Raw genomic sequence first — 16,694 nt, 5'->3', positions numbered from 1 at the left:
TCGTAATGCCATTCTTTATTATAGTCTGCTACTAACTTGATTTGAGCGCGAGGTGTACTTTTTTTATCTAAAGAATTCATCACATATGTAGAAAATGGAAATTTATACTAACTTGCTCTAGGTTATGGATCCAACGTCTCTGAAAACTTTACCTAAAAACTTTGGTCTTTAGTTGTGCTTGCCCCTGTATTTTGTCTGATAACACTGTGCCAGGCTACCCATATGTATGCAAGACGGCTCCATATGAAAACGGCATATCGGTATCCACGGGCGCGCCCTGGTGCGGCGGCGGGCCGGTACGTATACGGGGGCGGTTCAATCGATGGTGACCAGAGGGCAGACCGGATACCAGCACAGGGTGAAAGGGCTCAGTCTTACAACCAGAGCATATCTTTTACCTGTCATGGTTCTACATATTTACTCCACTAGCTTCCCTCAAGCAATCGATTGCCGTGTTCATTGTACGAAAATACCTTTCGGTCGCGCGCTACTGCAATAAATTGTGGCTAAATTTGGGTAAGTCCCAAGTTACCTAGTGTTGGCACAGAACGTTTTGCCTTTTTATCATAACTTGTGGCTCTGTCCTATTCTGCAAATGGTCCTTACAGCTTGGTCACATTTGTCGTAGATTGTCGTACGATTTTGATGTCGTTAAAGATTCTTCAAGCAGTCTGTGACAGAACTGACTGAATTTTGTAAGACACACGCATGGCTATCCCCAAAATGCTCTCGGTTTGCGATCGTATGGCGATTGTGACCAAGACCGTACCCACCCAAGGTATGTAAGACGTTCTCAAAACCAAGAGGTCCCGGGTTCGAACCCTGCTATACCACCTATCTTGTGCCCAAGGTAAAGGCACTTCCTGAATATACTTTCCTCAATTCACTCAGGTGAAAATGAGTATTGTATTGTCCTCTGTGTTAGTGGCGTTGAAAAAAAAACTTCAGTGTGCCGACTCACCATGTCTTGTGATTACATGTTGGTATAAAAAAGGTATTTTTTCTCTGTCTGGAACCTCCGCCCACCAAACTCATCCCAGTGTGAAGCAATGACGTGCATACAAGTCAAGAACATGATTACGGCTCGGCTCCCGGCTACCCACGCCTTCCGATCCGTTAAGCACGAGGAGCTATCCTTGGTGCTGATTACATGACTGGAATGACTGACCGGAAAATCTCCCCGGAGCTTTCCCCGAAATTGAAAAGAAGATACCGCCCTCTTGTCTGCTCATGAAATGATAGTTTGTTCCCTGCTATTTAACGTTCCACTGTGCCGAGCAGCCGTTAGTGAAATCGACTTGCATGTTCGGCAAATATAACGTGGGATTCTGGGCTTTCCTCGCGATCCGAAATGCAATGGACGGGCAGATATCTGACTCAACAGGAATGGAAACCTCGCCGAGCGCGCTAACCCCTTTAGGCATGGAAAATGACAGTTACAGAGCAGGGATGCCATAACCAGTACATCCCAAGACGAAGGATGTTAAGGATAAAATCCCCCCTCCTCGCCCCACTTGCTGACTGTATGTACAGCGTATGCATCTTTGAAGGATCAGTGTTACAGCTCATAGATAAGAGCTACTCCATCTTGCTTACACTTCTTTCAAGAAGGGCCGGAACGAATCTGAGAGGATCTACATCATCTATAAGTCTTTACTTCTTCCTAGGGAGTTTTCTTAGTCTTTGTGGAGGGGAGTGTTGACGGCTGACGTCGGGGCTGATAACACGGTATGATGTTTAGAGGAATTCCCGACCGTGTTTCTATTATTCTTAATCTCCAAGCAGATCTTGTGAAGACAGATCGCCCTTCAAAGATGTAACGATTTCTCTCCCAGCATCTGATTGTAGCCGTGAAATGTCTATTCGTTTGATGCAAACATACGTTCCACAAGAATACAAGATTTCTGTGATTTTAAACTTCCGGGAGGTAGAGTTTTTGTGAATTTATAGGCATAGCCAAAGTGATTTGTTTAGGACAGATAGAAGTCCAGCAGGTCTAGAGGTCTAAAGTACATGAACCTAGAGGCTTTCTTTCAGCAGATATTAATGTTACGCTCAGCGTAGCACTAGACATACAGAAGTTATCTTTTTCGATCCAAGGCTCCAAGAACCAATAAAGGGCAAAAGAAATAGAGAAGGCCCAAAGTCACCAATATGTACTAAGCTATAAAGCAACTCGCCAATCATGTGGCCGCTTACGGTCAAGAGGCAACATGATTGGCTGGTACCTTCCCATCCAATCAGGTGGGAGAGTTTCTGATTGGTCAGCGATGAGGCTACGGAGAGGACGAATCGCAGGCCGGTACACCCAATAGGGGCTGTACGAGCAACCTCCATGGAAGAGCTCTGCATGGGGGTTGTTCGTACGGCCCCTTCTATTCCGTACAAGTGGTGGGCCTGACATAAGATTGAGAGGATAGGTAGAAGTGAAAGAGTTTAAATCCCTGACGGAGGACAGTGTGTAGTGAAAAAAAAGCTTTCAAGTTGTAGTAACGCATAGGCTGCCTAGCCCGCTATTGTTTCTCTTGGCACTGATTCGTGAGCTATTCTCGCTTCATCTATCACAACATGTGTCTGCGTCGTGACACGCAAAAGGCTAAACTTCTGTGGACACGATATCATCAGGAAGAGGAGTGGAAAAACGTTTATCAGCTCTCGTACTTGAGATTGTAGGATTTACGTAAATCCTGTTTCAGATGGGCGCCGCTTCCGTGGTACAAAAGACGGACGGTTGGTTGAAGACTATATGTTAGCAGCACGATGCTTTTGAAGCTGTGAATGGATTGTTTCCATTTCCATGCTGGTAGAGATGAAAAAGACAGCTACTCAAAAATAGAAGTACTGGATGTTACATCACTAAAGACTACTGAATATTTGAAAGGATATGCTTTCTCTATAGGAACTTTAATACAAGATGTGTGATGTGATCTTTCATAATGCAGCTATCATAATACAATTACAAAAGCCAATATTGGCTGTTTGATTTTTTTTTCGTCTACCGTTGTCAATGTGGCTTTGTCTTTTGTACGGTTTCGCTGAAGATACCAGGCACTATGGTTTACATTGGTATTGCCCCTCCCCCTCTTTAAATGTGAACGGAAAACGGCTATTCGCTAGTTTGAATTGTTAACGGTTAACCATCTCGCTCTGTCAGGTAGTTCCGTGTTCCCATCTGTTTGCCGTCTGCCCGTAACTCCAGGGCTTACCTGACCTCTCAGATATCGCAGATGTCGCCAGTGTGTAATTGTAACCATACATTTGATGTCGCACAACGCCGCTGCTGATTTGTAAAGTTCCACGTAAACAGTCTCATTGGTATTCGCTGGTTGCAGCCTAACCAATGTGTTCACTTGTAAGAGCACGGTGGCTCTGTGTGGCTCGGAGATTTAATCTTACGGCTTGCGTCACAGAAAATTTATCCATTTACTATTACTTACGAAGACGTTACAGGAATGGCTGGTCTTGTTTCTGCGCTTTATGTAATGAATGGTGAGATTTGACTAAATTTATGTCTGAACATTTTGACTACCGCATCTTGCGTTTACATAACTTACCGTGTCATGTAAGTACAATTATAAATGGGCTTTGCTTTCCAAATTACGCATGACATTGAATGGGGATTTCATTCAATCATTCCCTCTTTGCAAGCTTTGCAGAGATGCTGTGTCGGAAGCTTTTTAGAAATATACGACGCCAAAACTAGGTCTGTTTACGTCAACGAAATATAAACAATTCATATGAAGAATATGCGCAGAAAGTGTTCATGATCAAATGTTGCAAATCATTTCTGCTTTGTTGTCTTTAATTTCATACTTTTCGTTGACGTAAACAGCCCGGCCGGGCCCCGGCTTGGAAATGTGACCTCAGCATTATGGACAAACCGCGCGCTTTATTCATCAATCTCCGAACCCATGTTTCATACGACCTTTTCCCAAAGTTTGCCCGTGTCATAACGTGATGCATGGCGACAATCTAACCGGGTGAAGCGGTACCTGGAAACACATCCATCAGACACGGGTCAGGGTGGAGTCAACATCCCGTCCTGGGACGGCAGGCTGGTTTGTACTGGGGTTGGGAATAATTTGTAATAAGAAAGAGGGACAGGTTGTATTGGAGTAACTTTATCAAGTGTACCTCACCGTATGATTAATCCAGAGGCATGATGATGTAATAAGAATACACGTTATGCAACCTGAAAGATGATAGATGCAAGGAAGGTCATACAAGCAATAAGCTTTTTTGTTAATGTTTTAAAATGACCATCGAAACAATTAGATATCTTCAGTTTTCAGAAATCTAATTTGATTTGTAACCTTTTGCCTGTTACGTGTTTGAACATCTAAAATTACCTTCACCAAACAACTTTTACCTACGACTTTCTTTGTTTTTCAGTATCTTTCAGTACATGAGGATGTTGTGAAAATGTTCCTAGTAGTACCGATTTGGATCTTGTTATCTACTGTATTTAGTGTGCTTCTGTGAAACAACTTTATTTCTGGGTAACTGATGACTGCATGTAACTGGATTTATCCGGACCAGTGCAGGTTAGGTGTACGTAGACGTCAGAAACACCTGCACAGCTCCAATTTTACCTGCACTAACCTGCATATACCCAGTACATGGACCAGTGCAGGTTAGGTGTACGTAGACATTAGAAATACCTGCACAGCTCCAATTTTACCTGCAGTAACCTGCATATACCCAGTACATGGACCAGTGCAGGTTAGGTGTACGTAGACATTAGAAATACCTGCACAGCTCCAATTTTACCTGCAGTAACCTGCATATACCCAGTACATGGACCAGTGCAGGTTAGGTGTACGTAGACGTCAGAAATACCTGCACAGCTCCAGTTCTACCTGCTTCAGCCGGCACATGCAGGTGACGTACTTACCCACGCGCTGATAATGGGTCCATTATACACTGTGTATCACTACAATTTTCCCAGCTTGAGGATAAGTACCTCTGCCGTGTATAATGGCCGTAATTAGCGGCTCTTACGTCCACCGACGTGCCAAATATAGAAGGTCACCTTTATGCCTGGACGGCGAGACCACGCTTCCCGTACAACCGTTATGCAAATTAGCCGAACGGAAGCCCGACTCCACGTCATACCGTACCGCTTGTGGAGAAGCATGCCTTCTTGTAAGGACCACCTTTCTAGATCATGAGTAATTGTTTCAAATTTGTCACGCTTCATGTGTTCTTGGCGATGCATCGACATGTTTTTCCTGCCTCTACATGTACCTTGTGTTCATAGGGGGTGACTTGTGTGGGTTTATTCAAAGATTAATAGCATACGGTGCGCCGTAATTGATGACGTTGACCTTTACGTGTAGCAGCGCTCATCACGTGATTGACACGGATGCGCCACGCTTGAAGAATGAGGTTAATGCTTTCTTTTGACAGGAGCAAATAGCACCTAATTTTTCTATCATCCCTCTTGCAAGCTTGTCATTTTGCCTGCAACAAAGCTAACTCTTTTTGCGCCTTAATATTACTGATAGCGCGGTATTCCTAAATTGCTTTCTACTTATAGTAAATAAGGGTCGTGTCAGCGCAATACGTTAGTCAAGGACAGAGCGTCATCTAAGATTCAGGAGACGTGTCTTCTGATGCACGCTTTAATAAATGATGACTACGATGATTGGGTCACTGATTGCCCAACCGAGCATGCATCAAAAACGACGTGAAAACGAGTTCTTGTGCCACGCTCTAATTAAGTACTAAACGCTGCAGTTATGACGGTACAGACGTAATGTATAGGAAGATGCCTAAAGCGTAGGTTAGGTATAAACTCCAGGAACCAGTTAAGCCTGCAATGTGTAATTTACAGACTAGTTTAAGATTACAGGCAAAGATTTTTTTTGAGAATCTATGTTTTTTAGTGTTGCAAACCTTAGAGCAATGTTTGGAAACCTACGTTCAGAAACCCTGCACACAGTAAGAAAAGATATACTTTGCCATGTCAAGCCGGACAATTGGGAAACCTTATATAGACTTACTTGTAAGACTTACGTAGATATTTGATAAAGGCTACCTACTCACTAAGCTTGTACATGTATTCTAGTAAGGCAGGGACAATGGTTTAGGTATTTGCATAAAGTTGTTCCAACTTGCAAATAGATAGTACTTGGAGCCCCACAGACCAATTTTCTTGATATCTTCCGCCTGGGGGGTAGGTGTGAAAATTGCCCTGTGAATCACCGTAATTTCGCTCTGTACGTGCACGTTGGGGAGTGTTTAATTTGACGCGCGATTGTAGGCTCGGACCAACTTGACCTTTCCCCCACTTCCTGTGAACAGAAAAGTCAGGGTTCAACTCGTAGTAAGACTATCTATTAAGCAACCATGATGTAAAACACTCCACCGTGGGACCACCTACTGCTGACATTTGTATGAACCGTCATTATGGCGTTCCTCGTCAATTGGTGGTTATGTGTGCGCCTTGTGTGATTAGAGTCTCGTGAATTATCTTCCCAAAAAGCGAAAAGAGTTGCCTGTTGTTAGCTGTTTGCCATGTCAATCTTCTCGCTCTCATCAATTAAAGTATATGTAATACATGTGTCGTACATGTGTCGAAGTCTACACTACTGGCGAGGTAGACGCGCCATATGCATATTTATGTTTTGACATGTGTTTTACTTATGCGTCTTGCTTATGAGTCTTACCTAGGTGTCTTTGGGTTTTATCAAAGAGTCTACACCAAATGGTGACGCAGATGTATCTTGTTTATGTGTCTTGGTTATGCGTCTTACTTATGTGTCTAATGCCCTTGCTTATGTGTCTTGCTTACGTGTCTTACTTATGTGTCCACAGGTTTAGTCAAAGAGTCTGCACAAATGGCGAGGCAGATGGACCAGTCCAAAGTGAAAGAGTTGAAGGAGACGTTCTCGCTGTTCGACAAAGATGGCGACGGTAACATCACGGCCACGGAGCTGGAGTCCGTCATGAGGTCGCTGGGACACGATCCCACCGGCGATGAGATTGAGGTTTGTTTTCGGTTTTTATTTTATTTTATTTTATTTTAGTTTTATAGTTATGAAGTTCAAGCTTTGTCCCAACACAAAAAAGTAAACTCACCATCAATTTTCGGTCGATCTCGTCAACCTTCGTCAGATGTATGATGCACTCGCTGACTCTCCGGAAGTCGGAAGCGTGATGACGTTAGGAGTGCATCAACAGTGGTGGGGAGACGGAATCTACCACCGTCATGGTAATGTACAGGCTAGATCCATTGATGACTACAGCCGAAAGTTACATCAATTTTTTAAAGGTTGAAAAACCACTGAGCAATGGCAGTCTTTCGCCGTCACTGAACTTCAGAAAACCTAAAGAATGTATTGCAGCACATCGCAACAAAGACCTTGAGTTATATACGTGTCACTGAAGAAACGCTATAAAGTGACAGTTGTTCTTGTCCCAAACTTTGAGACAGCAAGACAAATAAAATAGTCCCCGTGAAAGTTTATATCTTCAATACTGAATCATATCTCTTTGACCTCGAGCTGCACTGCTAAAAGTTTAGTGAATCCAAATTTTTGACAGTTTAATCCGTTATACAAAATAAAAGTATATCTTGCAAACAGTAACATAATCCCTACATGCGAAAATCTGAAGATGTTCATCCGATGTACTTCAATGATGAATTCGAAAGCTCGAGCTGTCAAAATTTCTGTAAGCCTGACTCCATGGCAGATTAATCCGCTATACAAAATAAAAGCATATCTAGCACAAAGATAATCCTCTCATGCGAACATTTGAAGATGTAACGTATGGGGAGAGCGTCGTCCCCTGATCCAAATTTAATGAGTGGGAGAAGAACTCATGCATAGCTCCTCGGGAGGTTCCTTTGAAGTGACAGCTCGTGATATTTCTCCAGCCGGAAGATCCTGACAGGCTGTTTATCAAGGGTTAGATCTCTGCGTACGCGGGGTTTCCATTATGCCACCTTATGTAACGCAGATCCCGCAATTTCGCTGGTGGCAACGTGAAAGACGGGTGTGGCTGTACTTTGAATCATCTCGCAAGATATTACCAGCGACAGGCCTGCCTTGATTGATTGTTGTGCTGCATTGGTAGGGAAGGTATTCCACCCTTAGGTCGCGTTCCAGGCTTCGGGGACTCAGATGTTATATGAGGTTGGCTATCATTGACTTGGCAATGACATTCCGTCGTGTCATCTTCGCTCATAGTGGTATCCCCCGAAGTTAGAATAAGGCCACACCGACTTAATTTTATGGGTGACATCCTCTGAAGACCCCCAAACTAGTGCGCGCGGGCGAATAAAAAATTCCGGCCAAAAATAAAAATGCTACTATAATAGGACATTAGAGCAGCATCTTCTCTTACAACTTTTAAAGACTATTGCCATTTTAACTGACCTTTATCGAACAATTATGATCCTAATGACGTGATGAATTATTTGTTACTATTACTTATTAATTTATTGCGTATTTTTCATGTGTATTATTTATGTCATTTTAAGTCATTCATGTTGACCAAGCATTTGTTTCTAAATGAGCCCTTGATACTTTTCCAAACTCTATGAAGTTATGAAAAGTGATCCTGATGACCGAATAGAACAATTTCGAGTGTAAATAAAGGCATAAACAAATAAATAAATAATTTTTATTAAAAGAAAAAAACAACAACTGAACTTTAGACTCAAGGAGACCAGTGAATTGATAGACAATTCGTCTGGGTAGTGTATATATTAATATTCTTTGTTTTGAGTGTTAATTAATTAATAATTCTGCAACTTTTAGTCACTAATCGTTGTTTAAATGTTCACAATGATTTACAAACTGACCCTTGACGGTTCTTGTGTTCCAGGACATGATGAAGAGTGTGGACGTGGACGGGAACGGCACCATAGACTTCCAGGAGTTCCTGACGATGATGGGCTCCAGGATTCACACCGTCGACCGGGACGTCGAAATCAGGGAGATGTTCCGAGTCTTCGACGTGGTCAGTTTTTTTCTTTTTGTTAATCTATTTGTGCGTCATCTGCTCTTTCTCATTCTTCTTAACGTAGCAAAAGAATATGTAGATCTGTACTCACATTTTGACTCAGAGTTCGCTTTTGACGTAAATTTGGAAGGTATTTCAGAAACTACCCAATGACGCACGCTATTTGCTGAAAAATGGTCATGTCTTAAAAATCCCTTAAATACAGTTGCAATAAGCGAAATGAAAACCAAAACTGTTATACAATAACTAATTAATAATGTACTGTATTAGCTATTTGCACACTGCAAAGATTGTCTACTGGAAAATTTCAGATATTGAGCTCTCAGACTATATAAGTGCTTTAACCGTTCACTTGCTTCATAGAAAGCCTTTCAAAAGTGTTTACACGAACTAGCTTGAGGTAGTAGACATTTGGCGTGTGAGTTATTTCATGCAGACGTGGGTGCTCTGTTGTTGTTCAGACAGATATTAGAGATGACTGAATTGATCAGATTAAACGGTAACTACAGTTCATCGGCCTCCTAATACGGCGAGAGACAGTAGGCCCCGTACGTAAATGAGACCATCGTCAATTAAGTTACAAAAAACTAATTACACTGGCGTCGTCGGATTGTTGAATCCAGGGCATTACGTGGCATCGAAAAATGTCGTAGTCATATTAACCTAGAGATGTGACGCTTTAAGTAGATAAAGAGGAGAAATAGATGGATTGATTTGACGTATTAAGTGAACCATTTCCATTTGCGCATCCACCGCCGGGCAATTTGCTCATCGCAGCCACGGTAAATTAATTAGAAGGGAGAGTGCCTTGATCAAAAGGGATTCTAAAAATGGATCGTTGACCTGGCAATGTCACAAGGTCACCGCGGCGGTAAAGTCACGCATTTACGCTCAAGGTCGTTCGGAAGAGGAATGTCAAGATCACCTCCATCTATATCAACGGGAGAAAAGTACTAGTACATGTACATAGACTGGCATGACATAAACATGACAAAACTCAAATTGACACATCGTCTAAGGAAAAAACGTTATGTCCTCAAAACTGAAACATGTTTTTTTGATAAAAGTGAATTCTAGTGTTAATACATGACCTGACCTTTGTAGATATCAACAAAATTCAGTCTGATTCCAAATGTATGAGTACTAAAGATTCTTTTATTCATTCATGATGCACGTTGCTTAGATATTACTTCCATTCACTTCATAGTATAGTGTCTTACTATCATGGCTGTGCCATATTGGAAACGCATATATCTAGAAAAATTAAAATTGTTGAGCAATAAACTTCTTCCTTCTCTTACCGACTGTAACCTTAAGACCAATATCCCTGACCTCCATTCTTATAAAGACATTTGAATCCTACATCGTTAAGTGGATTCTTCAGGACATAGGTAAAGTGATAGATCCCAATCAGTTTGGAAGCAGGAAAGGAAGGTCTACGGTCCATTATCTAACCAGTTTAATTAACTACATAGTCCTTGGTGCCGAAACCCCTAAAAGCGTTCAAACAATACTAATAACCGATTTCAGTAAGGCTTTCGATAGGATAAACCACACCAAGCTAATTAACAAGATGCTGACACATGGGGTAAGGGCGTCAATAATGCCTTGGATATGTAGCTTCCTTACAAACCGTAGCCAGTGCGTCCGATACTGTACCAAAACCTCAAATTGGGAAGGAATCTCCTCTGGAGTGCCTCAGGGCACTAAATTGGGGCCGATTCTTTTTCTTATATATGTCAATGACGCCTTACAAGATGACATTCTAAATCGTTATAAATACGTAGATGACCTGTCGGTATGCGAGAGCAGACTTTTCTGTGAAGCGAGCCTAATTCAATCATCTATGGACCGACTCAACTCTTGGGCAATTAATAACGACATGAAGCTAAATGACGATAAGTGTATGCTCATGACCTTTTCCTTTATGAGAGACTGCCCCCCCACCCCCTAATATAACACTTCATAATAAGCCCCTTATATATACCGAATCCGCCTGTATTCTCGGTTTATGGCTCTCGGGGGACCTGAAATGGGACAAACATATTGAAGTTATAACAAAGAGGGGGAGCTCACGTCTTTTCTGGCTGAAGAAATTGAAACATTCCGGACTCCCTGTTCAAGACCTTTGCGATTTCTACCAAGGATACATACGCCCGACCCTTGAATATGCGGCCCCAGTTTGGAATTCAAGTATCTCCGCACATCAAGTAATAAAAATTGAACGCATACAAAAACGAGCAGTAAAGATAATCCTTGGCCCCCTGTACACGTCTTACAACATCGCCCTGTCCCAATTATGTTTGCCGTCCCTAGAGAAAAGAAGAGAAGCCCTCAGTCTTAAGTTTGCAAAGTCCCTCCTTAACTCCCCTGCGTTCCGACATTGGTTACCCCCATCCCGCTCAGATATTCATGGCAGATGCCTGAAGGGGGCAAACCAACTCGACATTCCCTTGACGAAAACAAAGCGGTATAAAACGAGCCCAATCCCCTATTTCACTGATTTGTTAAATAAGCAGACCTAGGTTGAATTCTCCCAGTACCGGACCAATATAGTTTTTAATCAATAGATACTTCTGATCTATATCTGTGTACAGCCAGTATTTGTTTATGTTGGTATCTAGTTTGTCAATGTCCTTTGTTTGTTAGCTCTCCTTATTGTTTAATTGTTTTTAAACCTGTGTACGTAATTCAGCGGTATTGTACGCTGCCATGTACAAGGAGTGTTGCCAATAAACTATTATTATTATTATTATTAATTTCATATACAAATTGGAAATTAATTTACGTTGCAACTTGAAGGTGTAATCATCCAACATGGCGGACAGTTCTGACGTCACAGTCACGTGAGTGCAAACCCCTTCTCCATTTCCCTGACTGTGTTTCTACAGGACGGGAACGGCTTCATCAGCGCCGCCGAGCTGCGCAGGGCGATGTCCAACCTAGGAGAAGATCTCACGGAGGACGAGATAGACGAGATGATCCGCGTCGCAGACAAAGATGGCGACGGCCAGATCGATTTCGAGGAATTCGTCAAGATGAGCAGGTATTTTCAGCTTTGACCTTGACCCATAAGTGCCAGGATTACTCAGTAATCGGCTTTCCGAGAGATCTCATGAAATCGTATGATACAAAACTGACAATCATGTTATTGCCTTATATATCGTTTCGTTAAGCAATGTGTTTGTGTTTTATCTGCCGAAACATGCTATGGCATCATTTTCGTGTCAAACGTACGGACGTCATAATGCAGTCTTGTCTCTGTAGTCGTGTGTCAATGAATGATTGTGAAATTGACCAAATGACAAATTTTCGACCATCTCTTTGGTCTTCGTCAAGTACTCTGACCCACACGTTTAACACGTGACTTCCATGAAACGTGACGTCAAAAGTGCCCGGATGGGAGGTTTGGGTTTGGGCTTATTTTTGGCGTGTTTTTAGGATTTTTTAATCGGGGTTTCTTGAATTCTTTTTTGATTGGCATAAAAAAATCTAGTGCAAAAAAGAAACCCCGATAAAAAAACACGCCAAAAATAAGCAAAGAACCCAAGACTCTGCTTGGAGAGTAACATTCTTCTCCTCTTCTGCCTCTCCGTGCAGGTTGGCCCATCCCGAACCTCCGAAGAGCATCACTCTGGACGTTCCCAGCCAGCCAGACTCCCCGGAGTCTCCTGAAGACGGGAAGAAAGAGAAGAAGGGCAGCTTCAAGAAGAAGAGGGGCAGCTTCAAGAAGCGGCTGATGCAGCTCGCGGGAAAAGACTCCAGCGACAGACGAGATAAGGACAGCTAAATCTTCCAAGGGCAACACCTTTTAAGGAATGCCAGTTACCTCTTAATCGTCTTTCTGTCATTTGGTAGATGGAGAAAGATTTGTAGATTGAGTTGGAAATAGCAGGAGTGAAGTAGGGGAATCCCAAAGGCTTATCCACTGATGATGACATGTATATATCAGGCTTTAGGGGGAAAAGGGTGTGAAACGGGCAAAGTTAACGCAATAAGGTAGTTATGTAACAAGCCCTACCAATACCATCCCTAGGTGCACTGAGGTAGCAGGTTGACAGAGGATTAAGAAATAAAAAAAGACCAAGGCTAGAGACACAAGGCTGCGTAGAAGACAAATTTGAAGTCGCTCCTCTTCAAGGATCAACCCGAATATTAGAGACTCCTTTTCAATCGATTAGCGATATGGAGGGGGTATCCTCCTTCCTTGCAATTGAGGCTGGTCTACAAGAACCTCATAAGTATATTCAGTCCGTTATATATATAAGAGAATAGATTGTACAATTACGCGAATAATCGCGAAGATTTTGTACAGCTTGTTGTGGAGAGAGTGGGTATGTCCGTTGTGATTGGTGGTATAATACTTCTTACCATTTTATGTGAAAACGTTTTTTTTTTGTTTGCATTAACACGTACGCCTGCTGTTCTAGTCGTGATATTAGTGGAAAAGAAATTGATATTATATTACTAGAAGTGATCAGCTGTATATAAATTGGCATTTGTCATATCGTTTGTAGATGACAACCATGATAAAAATGTATATTTTACATTCCGGGAGAAAGACTTAAACAGAGATGAATTCCAACTTTTCGAAATGACTTATGACAATATGACTTATGAAAATCGGCGATTTAGCAAATGTATTTTTTGGATCATGTGACATGATGTCCAGAAAGTACATTCTGACAATTATGATATCAAATGCGTTGTCCACAAAGAAATATGGGGGTGTTATTTCGACGAAGTAAAATGTAAATGATTGCATTGGTACAATTCTGCAGCTTGAGAGCTAGCTTACATACTGTAGTACAAATGAAACGTATTTTCAACGTATATAACCATTACTGTAGTAGTTCTGTTCTGTGTGAACAGTCGTTGACATTTTTGCAAGTAAGAAAGGGTTTCCAGCCCCATTCCAATTTTAAGTGTCACGGAAGAAAAGGCGTTTTCTAACGATTCGCCCAGATCGCCAGTTTTCCCTGTTTGATAATTTACTGTTTAACGTTTCGATTGTATATTTGAGAGAATACACACTGCCCCCCTCCCCAGTCTGAAAATAAGTTCCTGGAACCCAGGGTGCATGCACATGGAGGGGATCAGGTGCCCTTGTTTCCAATGGCATTCTCCCTCCCAAATGAACCTTTTTGGCCCCCCTCCCCCCGTCTACCTATCTCACACAAATTGAACTAACGCTATGCAGTGTAAACAAGTGCAACAACAAGCAAAGGATGCAATTCTGTTGTTGTGGTCTGTGTTTCCAACGTTTGTAGTAACGTTTGTAGTAAATGACGTCCATCCTAATGTGTCCAATGTACCAGACATAAATCAAGAGTTAAATGAGTCAAGAAATTGATTCCAATATACACGCACGTGTATGGATATTCGTTTGATTCCCAATACTGCTGCAAAAACGACGCTAAGTATTAATTTCGCACCCTTGTCATTTCTTTATATCCATCATGATGGCGGATCAGGGTATCGCAAAGCATGCTGGGAACATCTTCCAATCCATCATGGCGGATCAAGACGCCGCGCTGCATGCTGGGAATATTAACTAATCAAGAGAACATCTTTCCATTTTCGAAGCATTGCATGCACAGGCAGCAAACCTTCATAATATTCAACACGAAATCAAATTAGCCTAGATTCGATATGCATGTCTGGACTTAATACTGTGTTATTGAAGAGAGCCGTTTTGTAATTGCTGCATTTTGCATTTTGTCCTGCTTAATTTGTCCATTCTGTACAGCCCAGAACCGAACTTGTAGCGTTTGTAAGCACATTACTGAGATTTGTTTTATTCTCTAAGTCGCCTGGGTCGTTTGGTATTTTGAATAACTGCTAGGTGTGTCGTTGGTGTTATTCCCGGTTGCCCATGGCATCTGCGTAGTAGTCGACCCCATTTGATATAACTATACTTACGTCTATATAACTCAGTATGGGTCACTTTTCTAAAAGCGAAGATCTAGACACGTAAAAAATCATTAGGCCGTGTTTCAAGCCTGCAAAAGTGAACGGGTGGTAAAGTTTTGTTTTTCTCTCCTATATGTGCTTCCTGTAAACACCAGTTTTCGGCAGCAGTCACAGTAATTATCCACACACGCGTACGCCGGTCAGCTATCAGCCAATCAGATACACCCCCTCCTCTTGTTTAAGGGAAGGTTACCAGCCAATCATGTTGCCTCTTGACCGTGGGCGACGGCGTGATTGGTTGGTGGTGTTTGGCAAGCGCTAATAAGTAGGGCGAATCACAGGCCGGTATGCTAAGGTTGTTGCTTGACATAAACATGCGGCGGACTTGGCATGAGATGATGATTGTTGGTTGTCGTACCTTACAATGCAGATTTTCTACTACCGCTAACTTTGAACAAGTTTGAACTGCAACAAAATGTGTCAGTAACATTTCACCGACAGTATATCCTATGAGTGATTTTCTTAAAAAGATGTAAAAGGTTTTTAAGTAACTATCTCCACCCAACGAGTAACGCTGCAATGTGTCAAATCGGAAGTAGTGAGATTGTGTGATTGTGTTTGTCGAAGAAGGACGAAGAAACTGTCAGTAATAATAATTTGGTGTGTTATCCCTAACATCTACAGGGCTGTGTGGATTTGTCGTGTTCCCACACTGGTGTGGGTCGTACGACAAACTCAAGATTTTGCCTCTTTTGAGGCCGTCTTTTCAAAACGTAACAAACGTAGAAATACATCTATAAGTATCGTACGAAATGATGCAGAAAACAGACGGTAACATCAACTAGATGGTAACGGCAAATAAAGGCTAGAACAATCACCGGAAAAAAATAAAATCTTTAATACACCTCTGAGATCTTGAGACATGCTTACTGCTTTTTGATAATCCTAACATTGGCGCCATCTAGTTGAACAGTACTGTACTGCACGCTCCGAGCCAGAATGTTGACATGGCTTCCATGTGATTTGTCACCCTTCTAAACATTTGATGTAATACATGTTTACTAGTCACAACAAATGGAGCAATAAGAACTGGGAGGTAGTGGATGTAGTCTACACATGTGCTGGTTTACACTTTTACATGGGCTTACGGGTAAATTTGGCGCATGTTGAAAAGGCGGGAAACTGCTTGTTCCTATACAAGGTGCGAAAGTCTCGTAATAGAGTAGATGGTGTTTATTTGAAATTACGTCATATCTGTAACGTTGCTATGGCTACAAAAAGAGGATTACTCATTTCAGCTGAGCACGTGCCATTTTGATAATTTTGGTTAATTCAGTTTGTTACAATAAAATTTTATTCTAATTGATTACTCCTGATCTGCTTGTAAATATATATATCTTTTGTTTCTGAATCTATCAACAGAGGCTCTGTCCCCAATGCTGAAAAAAAGAAGTAAAATGTGGCTTCTAACTTCCGTTCTTAATCTATAGTCTGCTAGACATCGCGCGATAGGATTGCAAGTATAACACATAGATGAATCATTATAAGACGTCCCCATGATTGTAAAACTGCTTGTAGCGCTCCGTCGTTACCTCCAAGCTGTAAGGTCTGCTTCGAATCTGAGGACAGAAACTTGAGGCTAGTTCTCATCAGTCCACGCAACTTTGAGACCGCAGGTGATGTGTTTTGTACGAAAACTTGTTACTTGTGAGACGAAATTAAAAGATGATAGAAATGATAGAAACCGACATGTAAAGTACGTGGTTAATTGAAGGTGTACATTTCATAAATTAAAAGAAGAGAAACTA

The 16,694-nt window shown here is 41.8% G+C and overlaps 1 protein-coding gene across 1 annotated transcript in view; it reads left to right on the top strand.

Annotated features, from left to right (window-relative positions):
- LOC109487074 (neo-calmodulin-like) overlaps nt 1-16,694 on the top strand; it is a 35,745-nt gene extending 19,051 nt beyond the window's left edge. Inside the window, exons 3-6 of the mRNA XM_019791034.1 lie at nt 6,820-6,992; nt 8,836-8,970; nt 11,865-12,019; nt 12,574-16,694. Of these exons, the coding sequence (XP_019646593.1) occupies nt 6,843-6,992; nt 8,836-8,970; nt 11,865-12,019; nt 12,574-12,763 (630 nt within the window). The 5' untranslated portion in view covers nt 6,820-6,842 and the 3' untranslated portion in view covers nt 12,764-16,694. The remainder of the gene's footprint in view (nt 1-6,819; nt 6,993-8,835; nt 8,971-11,864; nt 12,020-12,573) is intronic.

The sequence above is a fragment of the Branchiostoma belcheri genome, unplaced genomic scaffold (genome assembly GCF_001625305.1).
Source record: "Branchiostoma belcheri isolate BF01 breed outbred unplaced genomic scaffold, Haploidv18h27 scaffold85, whole genome shotgun sequence".
In the NCBI taxonomy this organism is placed as follows: domain Eukaryota; kingdom Metazoa; phylum Chordata; class Leptocardii; order Amphioxiformes; family Branchiostomatidae; genus Branchiostoma; species Branchiostoma belcheri.
The sequence above is the reverse complement of the archived record's forward strand: the minus strand, read 5'-3'. Positions and strand labels throughout refer to the sequence as shown.